This window comes from Bombina bombina, chromosome 6, assembly GCF_027579735.1.
Source record: "Bombina bombina isolate aBomBom1 chromosome 6, aBomBom1.pri, whole genome shotgun sequence".
NCBI lineage: Eukaryota > Metazoa > Chordata > Amphibia > Anura > Bombinatoridae > Bombina > Bombina bombina.
In genome coordinates, this window is record NC_069504.1 from 102622028 (window position 1) to 102636613 (window position 14586).

General features: G+C 39.2%; 1 protein-coding gene across 1 annotated transcript in view; it reads right to left on the minus strand.

Annotated features, from left to right (window-relative positions):
* The window catches only part of PTPN12 (protein tyrosine phosphatase non-receptor type 12), a 330655-nt gene that overhangs the window by 56828 nt on the left and 259241 nt on the right, over positions 1-14586 (minus strand). The window contains exon 12 of the mRNA XM_053719169.1: positions 1-156. This exon is cut by the window's left edge and continues 755 nt beyond it. Within this exon, the coding sequence (XP_053575144.1) occupies positions 1-156 (156 nt within the window). The remainder of the gene's footprint in view (positions 157-14586) is intronic.

The following is a 14586-nucleotide window of genomic DNA, read 5'->3' on the forward strand; positions in this document are numbered from 1 at the left end:
ATGTGCAAAACTGGTTTGGGATGATAACGATCACTGTCCTGCCAAACAGTGGTCACAGTTGGATAGGCAGATGGAGGCGAGGGGGTCAAGATGGGTGGCACTGGACGAGGTTCTGGTGGCTGCAAAATTTCTTCTTTCACATCTTCAACAAGGCAACTGCAATACATTAAAAAAATACATACAATTTAGTGGAGTTTCGTTTCTAATATCTACAAAACAAAAGTTAAAGACTATTAAATGTGACGTCTAAAATATTTTATTTTTGGAATTGAAATATTATTGCAAGATACATTAATTATTTATTTTGCTGTAAAGTACATCTAAAAATGGTGCTTGTTTAAATTTCTCCCAGGTGGGATTGGGTTAATACTTTTAGACAATTTATGTCAACATTTGTTTACTTTTGCCTCCCTAAGCTTCTATGGTGTCACATGCTTCTAAAAGGTGGATTATCAGTTTTGCATCAACATTCATGATTGGAAAATAATTCTTTGCAAAAGTAACTAAGTTAAATTTACTGCTAACCCTCCTTATGGTAATATAAGAGGGCAGGGTACCCTAGTCTGTATATGTGCAAAAAGAGTTCATGTTATATCTGAATATTAGTTTGTGATTGGTTAGCAGGGGTTCTTTTTCTGTGGGACAGGGAAATCAGTGAAAAGAATAAACCTATAACAATATACTCGTTTGACAAAATAAAGCTGCAGTTTTCATTGCAAATTATTCTTATATATGAAGGTTCATAATCATGTAGTTTACAATTTGTGTTTAATGTCTCTTTAAAATGTGCAATTGCAGGGCTCATCTATCACCCATAACTCGTTTGTTCGGGTAGCTTTAACGTGAATGTAAATTTGGATGATAAAGTGCCCGGTTTTTAAAAATTCAATTAAAAACAGGGGCACTTTAATTCATCAAAATTTACATTTCACTCGTGTTGTGAAAAACTAAATTTATGCTTACCTGATAAATTACTTTCTTTTACGATATGACGAGTCCACGGATTTCATCCTTACTTGTGGGATATTAACCTCCTGCTAACAGGAAGTGGCAAAGAGCACCACAGCAGACCTGTATATATATAGCCCCTCCCATTCCCCTCCACCCTCAGTGATTCGGCAGAAGGTATAGGAAGAGAAAAAGGAAAGGCTAATAAGGTGCAGAGGTGACTGAAGTTTACAAAAAATATAAAGAAAAACTGTCTTAAAAAGAACAGGGTGGGCCATGGACTCGTCTGTCAGGAAGCTACTATATAAAAATTAACTGTATGTATACATCAGTAATATAATTTGTTGTTTTGTGGCTGTCTCTTTAAATCCTTAAACATATGTAATTGATGCATAAGGTGTTAGCATAAGAGATAGCGGTTTTTGCTGAATACACTTTAGAAGGTAGGGTTTTTCATAAAGTGTTTACTGTAGCAGACAAATATAGTAAAAAGTTATGTTTTAGAGCAGGGATCGTAATTAAAGGCTTGAATCAAATATGTTTGTAGCACAGTTAAGGTAGCACTTTTCAGAGAGAGTGGTAGGGTTTACAGAGGCTGTGGGAGTAGCGAGTATGTCAGGGGTTAACCGAACAGCAATTGAGGCACAAATGTTTAGGCATTTAGTAAGCAGAGCTGTTAGTGTAGCAAGTAATGATTAGAGCAAATAGTTAGGAATACAGTCTCACAAACCTGTCTCTATTTAGTACTTAGTTTCAGTGTTAGCAGAGGCAAACAGAATCTTGTTAGGACACAGTCTTTATAGGAAATACTTGCGGTTTGGAAACAGCTTAGTTGTGAGAAGTGGCGTCTGGTTGAAGTGGATCACAGAGGAGCTGCAGAGAGGAGCTGCAGAGAGGAGCTGCAGTGAAGAGCTGCAGAGAGGAGCTGCAGTGAAGAGCTGCAGAGAGGAGCTGCAGTGAGGAGCTGTAGTGAGGAGCTGCAGAGAGGAGCTGTAGTGAGGAGCGGCTGTGGTATACGGTGAGCGGTTGAAGTTGTTAGACCTCAAGTGCAAAGGTTAGGCGTCTGGCGTTGTGAGATGACGTCACAGGTACCAGGAAAATAGTAGAAGCAATGTAACCGACACGTGACAAAAGGGCTGAATCCAGTTAGCGACTTTTAAAGGTGGTAAGTTTCATCAAACAAACTGTTGACAGAAAGACTTCTCAGAGAGCGAGGTACAAAGTGCAATCACTAGTAGCTATGCACTTCAATAATCAAGCAAAGAACAGGTGTGTGGGTTGATACTTTATAGCCAAGTGAGGAGAGGGCAGGACTATTTCTTAAAGGTACAGAATGTGACATCGTCATATCGTAAAAGAAAGTAATTTATCAGGTAAGCATAGATTTAGTTTTCTTTTACAAAGATATGACGAGTCCACGGATTTCATCCTTACTTGTGGGAAACCAATACCAAAGCAATAGGACACGGATGAAAGGGAGGGACAAGACAGGAACCTAAACGGAAGGCACCACTGCTTGAAGAACCTTTCTCCCAAAGATAGCCTCAGAAGAAGCAAAAGTATTAAATTTGTAAAATTTGGAAAAAGTGTGAAGGGACGACCAAGTTGCAGCCTTACAAATCTGTTCCACAGATGCATCGTTTTTAAAAAGACCATGTGGAAGCCACAGCCCTAGAAGAATGAGCCGTAATTCTTTCAGGATGCTTCTGTCCAGCAGTCTCATATGCCAGGCGGATGATACTTCTCAGCCAAAAAGAAAGAGGTAGCGTAGCTTTCTGACCCCTACGCTTTCCAGAATAAACAATGAATAATGAAGATTTTTGACGGAAATCCTTAGTTGCCTGTAAGTAAAACTTTAAGGCACGGACCACGTCCAAGTTATGTAACAGACGCTCCTTCTTAGAAGGATTAGGACACGAAGAAGGAACAACAATCTCCTGATTAATATTCTTATTCGAAAGAACCTTAGGAAGGAACCCAGGTTTGGTACGTAAAAACCACCTTATCAGAATGAAATATGAGATGAGGCGAATCACACTGTAATGCTGAAAGCTCAGAAACTCTTCGAGCAGAAGAAATAGCAACCAAAAACAGAACTTTCCAAGATAATAGTTTAATATCTATGGAATGCATAGGTTCAAACGGAACCCCTTGCAGAACTCGAAGAACTAAATTCAAACTCCAGGGAGAAGTAATAGGACTAAATACAGGCTTAATTCTATATAGAGCCTGACAAAAAGACTGAACATCTGATACATTTGCCAAACGTTTGTGAAACAGAATTGACAAAGCTGAAATTTGTCCCTATAAGGAACTTGCTGATAACCCTTTCTCCAATCCTTCTTGGAGAAAAGACAAAATCCTAGGAATCCTAACTTTACTCTATGAGTAACCCTTGGATTCACACCAAAAAGATATTTCCGCCATATCTTATGATAGATTTTTCTAGTGACAGGCTTTCTAGCCTGCATCAAAGTATTGATAACTGAACCAGAGAATCCTCGCTTCGATAAAATCAAGCGTTCAATCTCCAGGCAGTCAGTTGCAGAGAAATTAGATTTGGATGTTGGAAAGGACCTTGAATGAAAAGGTCCTGTCTCAACGGAAGTTTCCACGGTGGCAGAGAGGACATGTCTACTAGATCCGCATACCAAGTCCTGTGTGGCCACGCAGGCGCTATCAGGATCACTGAAGCTCTCTCCTGTCCGATTCGAGCAATCACGCGTGGGAGGAGAGGAAACGGCGGAAACACATAAGCTAGGCTGAACAACCAAGGTACTGCCAAGGCATCTATCAGTTCAGCCTGAGGATCCCTCGAATTGTCTCCATCTTGAATGATGGAACTCTTAGAAATTTGTTTAGACACTTGAGGTAAAAAAATGGGTCTGAACGTTCCCTCTTTTTTGGGGACCACAAATAGGTTTGAGTAAAACCCCTGTCCCTGTTCCAGGACAGATTACTCCCATAGTAAAAAGGTATTTTACACAGCGTAAGAACGCCTCTCTCTTTATCTGGTTTGCAGATAATTTTGAAAGATGAAATCTCCCTCTTGGGAGAAAATCCTTGAATTCCAATTGATAACCGTGGGTCACTATTTCTAGTGCCCAGGAATCCTGAACATCTCTTGCCCAAGCCTGAGCAAAGAAAGAAAGTCTGCCCCCTACTAGATCCGGTCCCGGATCGGGGGCCACCCCTTCATGCTGCTTTATGGAAGAAGAAGAAGCGGGGGTACTCCTTTAAAGTTCCGAAAGGAACGTCAATTATTCCGTTTACCCCTCATTTTAACCGACCTATCCTGAAGTAGGACATGGCCCTTACCTCCTGTAATTTCAGAAATGAAATCCTTCAATTATGGCCCAAAAAGGGTCTTACCTTTAAAGGGAATAGCTAAAAGCTTATGTTTTGATGACACATCAGCAGACCAAGATTTGAGCCACAATGCTCTACGTGCTAAAATAGCAAATCCTACATTTTTTTGGAGCTAATTTAGTAATTTGAAAAGCGGCATCAGTAATAAAAGAATTAGCTAGCTTAAGAGCCTTAATTCTATCTATAATGTCATCTAATGGAGCCTCAAACCAAAAAGCTGCTTGCAGTAGTTACTGGAACAATGCAAGTCGTAGGTTGTAAAAGAAATCCCTGATTAACAAATATTTTCTTTAGTAGACCCTCTAATTTCTTATCCATAGGATCATTGAAATCACAACTATCCTCAATGGGTATAGTAGTACACTTAGCTAGGGAAGACATAGCTCCCTCTACCTTAGGGACCGCTTGCCATGAGTCCCGAATGGTTTCTGATATAGGAAACATTTTCTTAAAATTAGGAGAGGGAGAAAACTGTATACCTGGTCTATACCATTCCTTACTAAAAAATTCCGAAATTCTCTTAGGAACCAGAAAAACATCAGTGTAAGTAGGAACTTCCAAATATTTATCCATTTTACACAATTTCTCTGGAGGAATCACAATAGGATCACAATCATCCAGAGTCTCTAAAACCTCCCTAAGCAACAGGCATAGGTGATCAAGCTTAAATTTAAATCACATAGCATTCCCTGAATCAGAAATTTCACCCTCAGACAGTAATTCCCTAATCCCCAACTGAGAGCACTGTGAGGGAAAATCGGAAATAGCTAATAAAGCATCAGAGGATTTAGTATTTACATTAATACTTAACCTACTGCGTTTACCCTGCAACACTGGTAATTTAGACAATACCTCTGTAAGTGTAGTTAACATAACTGCAGCCATCTCCTGCAGAGTAAAGGAATTAGACGCACTAGAAGTACTAGACGTCGCTTGTGTGGGCATAAAAGGTTGTGACACTTGGGGAGAATTGGATGGCATATCCTGATTCTCTTCAGACTGAGAATCATCCCTAGGCACACTTACTTTATTCAAAATATGCTTTTTACATTGTAAAGCCCTTTCAGTACAAAAGTTACACAATGTTAGAGGGGGTTGCACAATAGCTTCTAAACACATAGAACAATGAGAAACCTCAATGTCAGACATGTTGAACAGACTAGTAATACCACAAAAGTCGTTTAAACACTTATTTATAGCATAAAATAAACATTAGAAAAAACGTGTACTGTGCCTTTAAGAAAAGAAAAAGTGAACCATTTTTCCAAAATGCACAAAAGACGTTCAATTATTCCCAAATTTAACTTAATATCGTTGGTTAATGTAGTCAAAAGATAGATAAAAATACACTCTGCACCAGCTACACAGTCCAGGAATCACCGAGTTACTGTTTGCTGCTGCTAAGCCTGAAGAAATTGCGCCAAAATAGGCTCCGTCCCTTAAGGTCAAAAGTTGGAGTAGGCCCAAACAACAACGCATGGAAATGCAGTTTTGCACTAAAGTAAAAATACACACGATATAACCCTCAAGCATAAAACCAATAAGTGCCAAAAATAAAAAACATAAAACATAGTTTTTTATATTGTCTCTCATGTCACATAATGCCCAAATATCAACTAATGATAAATATAAAATAGGGACTCCAGTAACACCCCTATTATTAAAATATGTTTTACTGCTTACCCCATTCCCATACAGGGAAATAAATGCCAGCCAGTTCTGATACACCAAGTCTCCTCAGAAAAAAAGGCTGCACATACCTTAATGCTGCTTGTAGCATGAAACCGGTCTCCACACTGAAGATGTCTCATTGTTACCTTCAGAAGTCTTGTGGGAACCAGCGTGGATCTTAGTTACAAATGCTAAGATCATCAAACCTCAGGGCAGAAATCTTCTTCCATATCCCCCTGAGGAAATTAGTATGCACCGGTACCATTTAAAATAAAAAACTTCTTGATTGAAGAAACTAAAACTAACACCTCAATTTACCATGTCTTCCTAGTATAACACAGGCAAAGAGAATGACTGAGGGTGGAGGGGAAGGGGAGGGGCTATATATATACAGCTCTGCTGTGGTGCTCTTTGCCACTTCCTGTTAGCAGGAGGTTAATATCCCACAAGTAAGGATGAAATACGTGGACTCGTCATATCTTTGTAAAAGAAACACTTGCCTTTTAATCTTGACAGCCGCTGCATCGCTTCCTCCGCCCGTCGCAAAGCTTCTTCCTGGGTCTAAAATGAGGAATCCGGCTTCCTCCAATCACAGTGTTGAATCAGACACCAATTCCCCAGAGGGAAGCCGTGATTGGAGGATGACCGATCTGTCATTTCTGACGTAGGAAGAGGCTTGCGACGACCGGGGGAAGCTGGAGCGGCTGTCAAGATTAAAAGGTAAATATTTTCACAACACAAGCGAAATGTAAATTTTGATAAATTAAAGTGGCCCCGTTTTTAATCGAAATTTTAAAAACCGGGTACTTTATCATCAAAATTTACATTCATTTTAAGTCCGAAATCTCACAGGAGGCGGAGAGGACAAGCAGCAAGATCTGCTTCTTAAAATTGCGGCTGCATACTCGCTCATATGAAAGCAGCTTAATAAAAACTTACAGCTCCTCCTTTCTAAATCATCAACATGTAGGATTATATACAGATTTTCCATTATAAAATTAATAAATTCATTTTATAATGGAACATATTTTGACTACACAGCACCAATTGGCAATTTATAATGGAAGAGATAGAATAAAATATATAACCAAAACGTGTTATACATAAAATAAAAAAAAAAAAAACTAAATTAATCTAGTTTCAGAGGTGGAATGACAATGTGTGAATTCTTAAAAGGGACAGGACCCACCCCCCCAACAAAAATAAATTATGATTTGGATAGCACATACAATTTAAAAACCACTTTCCAATTTACTTCTATTAAAACATTTGCTTCATTATCTTATCTTTTGTTTTAGAAACAAAATTTCACAGAGGAAGCTAGATGAACACATCTAGTTAGCCAATCACAAGAGACAAATGTGTGCAGGCACCAATCAGCAGCTAGCTCCAACTAGTTGTGGATATGTGCATATTCTTTTTCAACAAGAATTACCAAGAGAACAAAGCACATTTGAAAATGGAAGTGAATTTAAAAATGTCTTAAAATGACATGCTCTATCTGAATCATGCAAGTTTAGATTTGACTTCCCTATCCCTTTAACCCTATTTAAACTCACTCAGCAGAATTTTAAAAAGACGAGCTTAAAAGGGACGGTCGACCCAAAATTATAATCAATTATTTCTATCTAGTATGTAATGATGAATAAAATATCCTGTAGCCCCCATGTTTAATACGAATATAGTTTTAGTGTAAAATCATTTACTAGTTCTCCTCCGGCCATTTCAAATGGCCGCCAGACCCCCTCCTTTCCCTGACGTCATCCTACATGTAGGTTAAGTTGAAAATAGCCGGCCCGTGTCAATCTGGCCCGTGCACGTAATTTGCGCATGCTCAATGCTTTTTTTTTGTCAAGGGGATCATTTAATAGAATACCTCCCTTGACGGAAAAAAAAACATTGAGCATGCGCAAATTAAGTGCACAAGCCTGTCAGGGAAAGGAGGGGGTCTAGTGGCCATTTGAAAACGGCCAGAGGAGAACTAGTAAATTATTTTACACTAAAACTATATTCGCATTAAACATGGGCTACAGGATGTGTTATTCATTATTACATACTAGATAGAAATAATTAACCCCTTAATGACAACTGACGTACCAGGTACGTCATGCATTAACAAGCAGTTAATGACAATGGACGTACCTGGTAAGTCAGTTGTCTAACAGAGTGCTGGAAGTGATCACAACCACTTCCAGCAGCTCTGAGGGTATTGCAGTGATGCCTCGATATGGAGGCATCCTGCAATACCCCTTTACAAGCCTCCGATGCAGAGAGAGCCACTCTGTGGCCCTCTCTGCACTGGTAGCGATGGTGCCGATGGTGCCGTTTGACCGGGTGGGAGGAAGGAGCGCGTGTGCGCGCGTGCACGATGCGTGCGCGCACGAGGGTGTGCACGTGGACGCGCGTGCACGCATTAGCCACACTGACACCAATGAAGTTAGGAAGGGGGAAAAAAAGTTACAATTTTTTTTTTCCATATTAAAGGATCTGGGAGGGGGTGGGGGTATTGTGGGGGGGGCTGCTACACTACAGAAATAATTAAAAATAAAAATAAAAGTTAAAAATAAAATTAAAATACTTTGGTTTGTGGGGCCAAACTGGGTACTGGCAGACAGCTGCCAGTACCCAAGATGGCGGTAATTAGGTAGGGGAGAGGGTTAGAGAGCTGGAGGGGGGATCAGGGAGGTTGGTGCTAAGGAAGGGGTTCATCACAACTAAAATATTTTATTATTTTTATTTAAAAAAAAACAAAAAAACTCTTATTTAGTACTGGCAGACTTTCTGCCAGTACTTAAGATGGCGGTAACAATTGTGGGGTGGGGGAGGGAAGAGAGCTGTTTGGGAGGGATCAGGGGGTGGGATGTGTCAGGTGGGAGGCTGATCTCTAAAATTAACCCTGCAAGCTCCTTACAAGCTACCTAATTTAACCCCTTCACTGCTGGGCATAATTCACGTGTGGTGCGCAGCAGCATTTAGCGGCCTTCTAATTACCAAAAAGCAACGCCAAAGCCATATAAGTCTGCTATTTCTGAACAAAGGGGATCCCAGAGAAGCTTTTACAACAATTTCTGCCATAATAACACAAGCTGTTTGTAAATAATTTCAGTGAGAAACCTAAAATTGTGAAAAATGTAAAGTTTTTTTTTTTATTTGCTCGCATTTGGCGGTGAAATGGTGGCATAAAATATACCAAAATGGGCCTAGATCAATACTTGGGGTTGTCTACTACACTAAAGCTAAAATTAACACTACAAGCTCCCTAATTAACCCCTTCACTCCTGGACATAAAACACGTGTGGTACGCAGCGGCATTTAGCGGCCTTCTAATTACCAAAACGCAACCACAAAGCCATATAAGTCTGTTATTTCTGAAAAAGGGGATCCCAGAGAAGAATTTACAACCATTTGTGCCATAATTGCAGAAGCTGTTTATAAATAATTTCAGTGGGAAACCTAAAGTTTGTGACAAAATTTGTGAAAAAGTGAACTTTTTTTTTTTTTTTTATCGCATTTGGCGGTGAAATGGTGGCATGAAATATACCAAAATGGGCCTAGATCAATACTTTGGGATGTCTTCTAAAACAAAATATATACATGTCAAGGGATATTCAGGTATTCCTGACAGATATCAGGGTTCCAAAGTAACTAGCGCTAATTATGAAAAAAAGTGGTTTGGAAATAGTAAAGTGCTACTTGTATTTATTGCCCCATAAATTGCAAAAAAAGCAAAGAACGTGCAAACATTGGGTATTTCTAAACTCAGGACAAAATTTATAAACTATTTAGCATCAGTGTTTTTTGGTGATTGTAGATGTGTAACAGATTTTGGGGGTCCAAGTTAGAAAAAGTGTGTTTTTTTCCATTTTTTCCTCATATTTTATCATTTTTTTTTAGTAAATTATAAGATATGATGAAAATAATGGTATCTTTAGAAAGTCCATTTAATGGCGAGAAAAACGGTATATGTGTGGGTACAGTAAACGAGTAAGAGGAAAATTACAGCTAAACGCAAACACTGCAGAAATGTAAAAATAGCCATTGTCATTAAGGGTAAGAAAATTGAAAAATGGTCCGGTCATTAAGGGGTTAATTATAAGTTTTGGGTTGGCTATCCCTTTAAAACACTTGCACCACAAGGCACCTACTCAACAGGATTTTAAAGCAGATTAGCAAACCATTAACAGGGGCATAAAAGTAAAAAAACATAATTTATGTAAGAACTTACCTGATAAATTCATTTCTTTCATATTAGCAAGAGTCCATGAGCTAGTGACGTATGGGATATACATTCCTACCAGGAGGGGCAAAGTTTCCCAAACCTCAAAATGCCTATAAATACACCCCTCACCACACCCACAATTCAGTTTAACGAATAGCCAAGAAGTGGGGTGATAAAAAAGTGCAAAAGCATATAAAATAAGGAATTGGAATAATTGTGCTTTATACAAAAATCATAACCACCACAAAAAAAGGGCGGGCCTCATGGACTCTTGCTAATATGAAAGAAATGAATTTATCAGGTAAGTTCTTACATAAATTATGTTTTCTTTCATGTAATTAGCAAGAGTCCATGAGCTAGTGACGTATGGGATAATGATTACCCAAGATGTGGATCTTTCCACACAAGAGTCACTAGAGAGGGATGGATAAAATACAGACAGCCAATTCCTGCTAAAAATAATCCACACCCAAAATAAAGTTTAATGAAAAACATAAGCAGAAGATTCAAACTGAAACCGCTGCCTGAAGTACTTTTCTACCAAAAACTGCTTCAGAAGAAGAAAATACAACAAAATGGTAGAATTTAGTAAAAGTATGCAAAGAGGACCAAGTTGCTGCTTTGCAAATCTGATCAATCGAAGCTTCATTCCTAAACGCCCAGGAAGTAGAAACTGACCTAGTAGAATGAGCTGTAATCCTCTGAGGCGGAGTTTTACCCGACTCAACATAGGCAAGATGAATTAAAGATTTCAACCAAGATGCCAAAGAAATGGCAGAAGCTTTCTGGCCTTTTCTAGAACCGGAAAAGATAACAAATAGACTAGAAGTCTTACGGAAAGACTTAGTAGCTTCAACATAATATTTCAAAGCTCTAACAACATCCAAAGAATGCAACGATTTCTCCTTAGAATTCTTAGGATTAGGACATAATGAAGGAACCACAATTTCTCTACTAATGTTGTTGGAATTCACAACTTTAGGTAAAAAATCAAAAGAAGTTTGCAACACCGCCTTATCCTGATGAAAAATCAGAAAAGGAGACTCACAAGAAAGAGCAGATAATTTAGAAACTCTTCTGGCAGAAGAGATTGCCAAAAGGAACAAAACTTTCCAAGAAAGTAATTTAATGTCCAATGAATGCATAGGTTCAAACGGAGGAGCTTGAAGAGCCCCCAGAACCAAATTCAAACTCCAAGGAGGAGAAATTGACTTAATGACAGGTTTTATACGAACCAAAGCTTGTACAAAACAATGAATATCAGGAAGACTAGCAATCTTTCTGTGGAAAAGAACAGAAAGAGCAGAGATTTGTCCTTTCAAGGAACTTGCGGACAAACCCTTATCTAAACCATCCTGAAGAAACTGTAAAATTCTCGGTATTCTAAAAGAATGCCAAGAAAAATGATGAGAAAGACACCAAGAAATATAAGTCTTCCAGACTCTATAATATATCTCTCTAGATACAGATTTACGCGCCTGTAACATAGTTTTAATCACAGAGTCAGAGAAACCTCTTTGACCAAGAATCAAGCGTTCAATCTCCATACCTTTAAATTTAAGGATTTCAGATCCTGATGGAAAAAAGGACCTTGCGACAGAAGGTCTGGTCTTAACGGAAGAGTCCACGGTTGGCAAGAGGCCATCCGGACCAGATCCGCATACCAAAACCTGTGAGGCCATGCCGGAGCTACCAGCAGAACAAACGAGCATTCCTTCAGAATCTTGGAGATTACTCTTGGAAGAAGAACAAGAGGCGGAAAGATATAGGCAGGATGATACTTCCAAGGAAGTGATAATGCATCCACTGCCTCCGCCTGAGGATCCCGGGATCTGGACAGATACCTGGGAAGTTTCTTGTTTAGATGAGACGCCATCAGATCTATTTCTGGAAGTTCCCACATTTGAACAATCTGAAGAAATACCTCTGGGTGAAGAGACCATTCGCCCGGATGCAACGTTTGGCGACTGAGATAATCCGCTTCCCAATTGTCTATACCTGGGATATGAACCGCAGAGATTAGACAGGAGCTGGATTCCGCCCAAACCAGAATTCGAGATACTTCTTTCATAGCCAGAGGACTGTGAGTCCCTCCTTGATGATTGATGTATGCCACAGTTGTGACATTGTCTGTCTGAAAACAAATGAACGATTCTCTCTTCAGAAGAGGCCAAAACTGAAGAGCTCTGAAAATTGCACGAAGTTCCAAAATATTGATCGGTAATCTCACCTCCTGAGATTCCCAAACTCCTTGTGCCGTCAGAGATCCCCACACAGCTCCCCAACCCGTGAGACTTGCATCTGTTGAAATTACAGTCCAGGTCGGAAGCACAAAAGAAGCCCCCTGAATTAAACGATGGTGATCTGTCCACCACGTTAGAGAGTGTCGTACAATCGGTTTTAAAGATATTATTTGAGATATCTTTGTGTAATCCTTGCACCATTGATTCAGCATACAGAGCTGAAGAGGTCGCATGTGAAAACGAGCAAAGGGGATCGCGTCCGATGCAGCAGTCATAAGACCTAGAATTTCCATGCATAAGGCTACCGAAGGGAATGATTGTGACTGAAGGTTTCGACAAGCTGAAATCAATTTTAGACGTCTCTTGTCTGTTAAAGACAGAGTCATGGACACAATCTATCTGGAAACCCAGAAAGGTCACCCTTGTTTGAGGAATCAATGAACTTTTTGGTAAATTGATCCTCCAACCATGATCTTGAAGAAACAACACAAGTCGATTCGTATGAGATTCTGCTAAATGTAAAGACTGAGCAAGTACCAAGATATCGTCCAAATAAGGAAATACCACAATACCCTGTTCTCTGATTACAGATAGAAGGGCACCGAGAACCTTTGTAAAAATTCTTGGAGCTGTAGCTAGGCCAAACGGCAGAGCCACAAATTGGTAATGCTTGTCCAGAAAAGAGAATCTCAGGAACTGATAATGATCTGGATGAATCGGAATATGCAGATATGCATCCTGTAAATCTATTGTGGACATATAATGCCCTTGCTGAACAAAAGGCAAGATAGTCCTTACAGTTACCATTTTGAACGTAGGTATCCTTACATAACGATTCAATATTTTTAGATCCAGAACTGGTCTGAAGGAATTCTCCTTCTTTGGTACAATGAAGAGATTTGAATAAAACCCCATCCCCTGTTCCGGAACTGGAACTGGCATAATTACTCCAGCCAACTCTAGATCTGAAACACAATTCAGAAATGCTTGAGCTTTCACTGGATTTACTGGGACACGGGAAAGAAAAAATCTCTTTGCAGGAGGTCTCATCTTGAAACCAATTCTGTACCCTTCTGAAACAATGTTCTGAATCCAAAGATTGTGAACAGAATTGAACCAAATTTCTTTGAAAAAACGTAACCTGCCCCCTACCAGCTGAGCTGGAATGAGGGCCGCACCTTCATGTGGACTTAGAAGCAGGCTTTGCCTTTCTAGCAGGCTTGGATTTATTCCAGACTGGAGATGGTTTCCAAACTGAAACTGCTCCTGAGGATGAAGGATCAGGCTTTTGTTCTTTGTTGAAACGAAAGGAACGAAAACGATTATTAGCCCTGTTTTTACCCTTAGATTTTTTATCCTGTGGTAAAAAAGTTCCTTTCCCACCAGTAACAGTTGAGATAATAGAATCCAACTGAGAACCAAATAATTTGTTACCCTGGAAAGAAATGGAAAGTAGAGTTGATTTAGAAGCCATATCAGCATTCCAAGTCTTAAGCCATAAAGCTCTTCTAGCTAAAATAGCTAGAGACATAAACCTGACATCAACTCTAATAATATCAAAAATGGCATCACAGATAAAATTATTAGCATGCTGAAGAATAATAATATTATGAGAATCATGATCTGTTACTTGTTGCGCTAAAGTTTCCAACCAAAAAGTTGAAGCTGCAGCAACATCAGCCAATGATATAGCAGGTCTAAGAAGATTACCTGAACACAGATAAGCTTTTCTTAGAAAGGATTCAATTTTCCTATCTAAAGGATCCTTAAACGAAGTACCATCTGACGTAGGAATAGTAGTACGTTTAGCAAGGGTAGAAATAGCCCCATCAACTCTAGGGATTTTGTCCCAAAATTCTAATCTGTCAGACGGCACAGGATATAATTGCTTAAAACGTTTAGAAGGAGTAAATGAATTACCCAATTTATCCCATTCTTTGGAAATTACTCCAGAAATAGCATTAGGAACAGGAAAAACTTCTGGAATAACCACAGGAGATTTAAATACCTTATCTAAACGTTTAGAATTAGTATCAAGAGGACCAGAATCCTCTATTTCTAAAGCAATTAGTACTTCTTTAAGTAAAGAACGAATAAATTCCATTTTAAATAAATATGAAGATTTATCAGCATCAA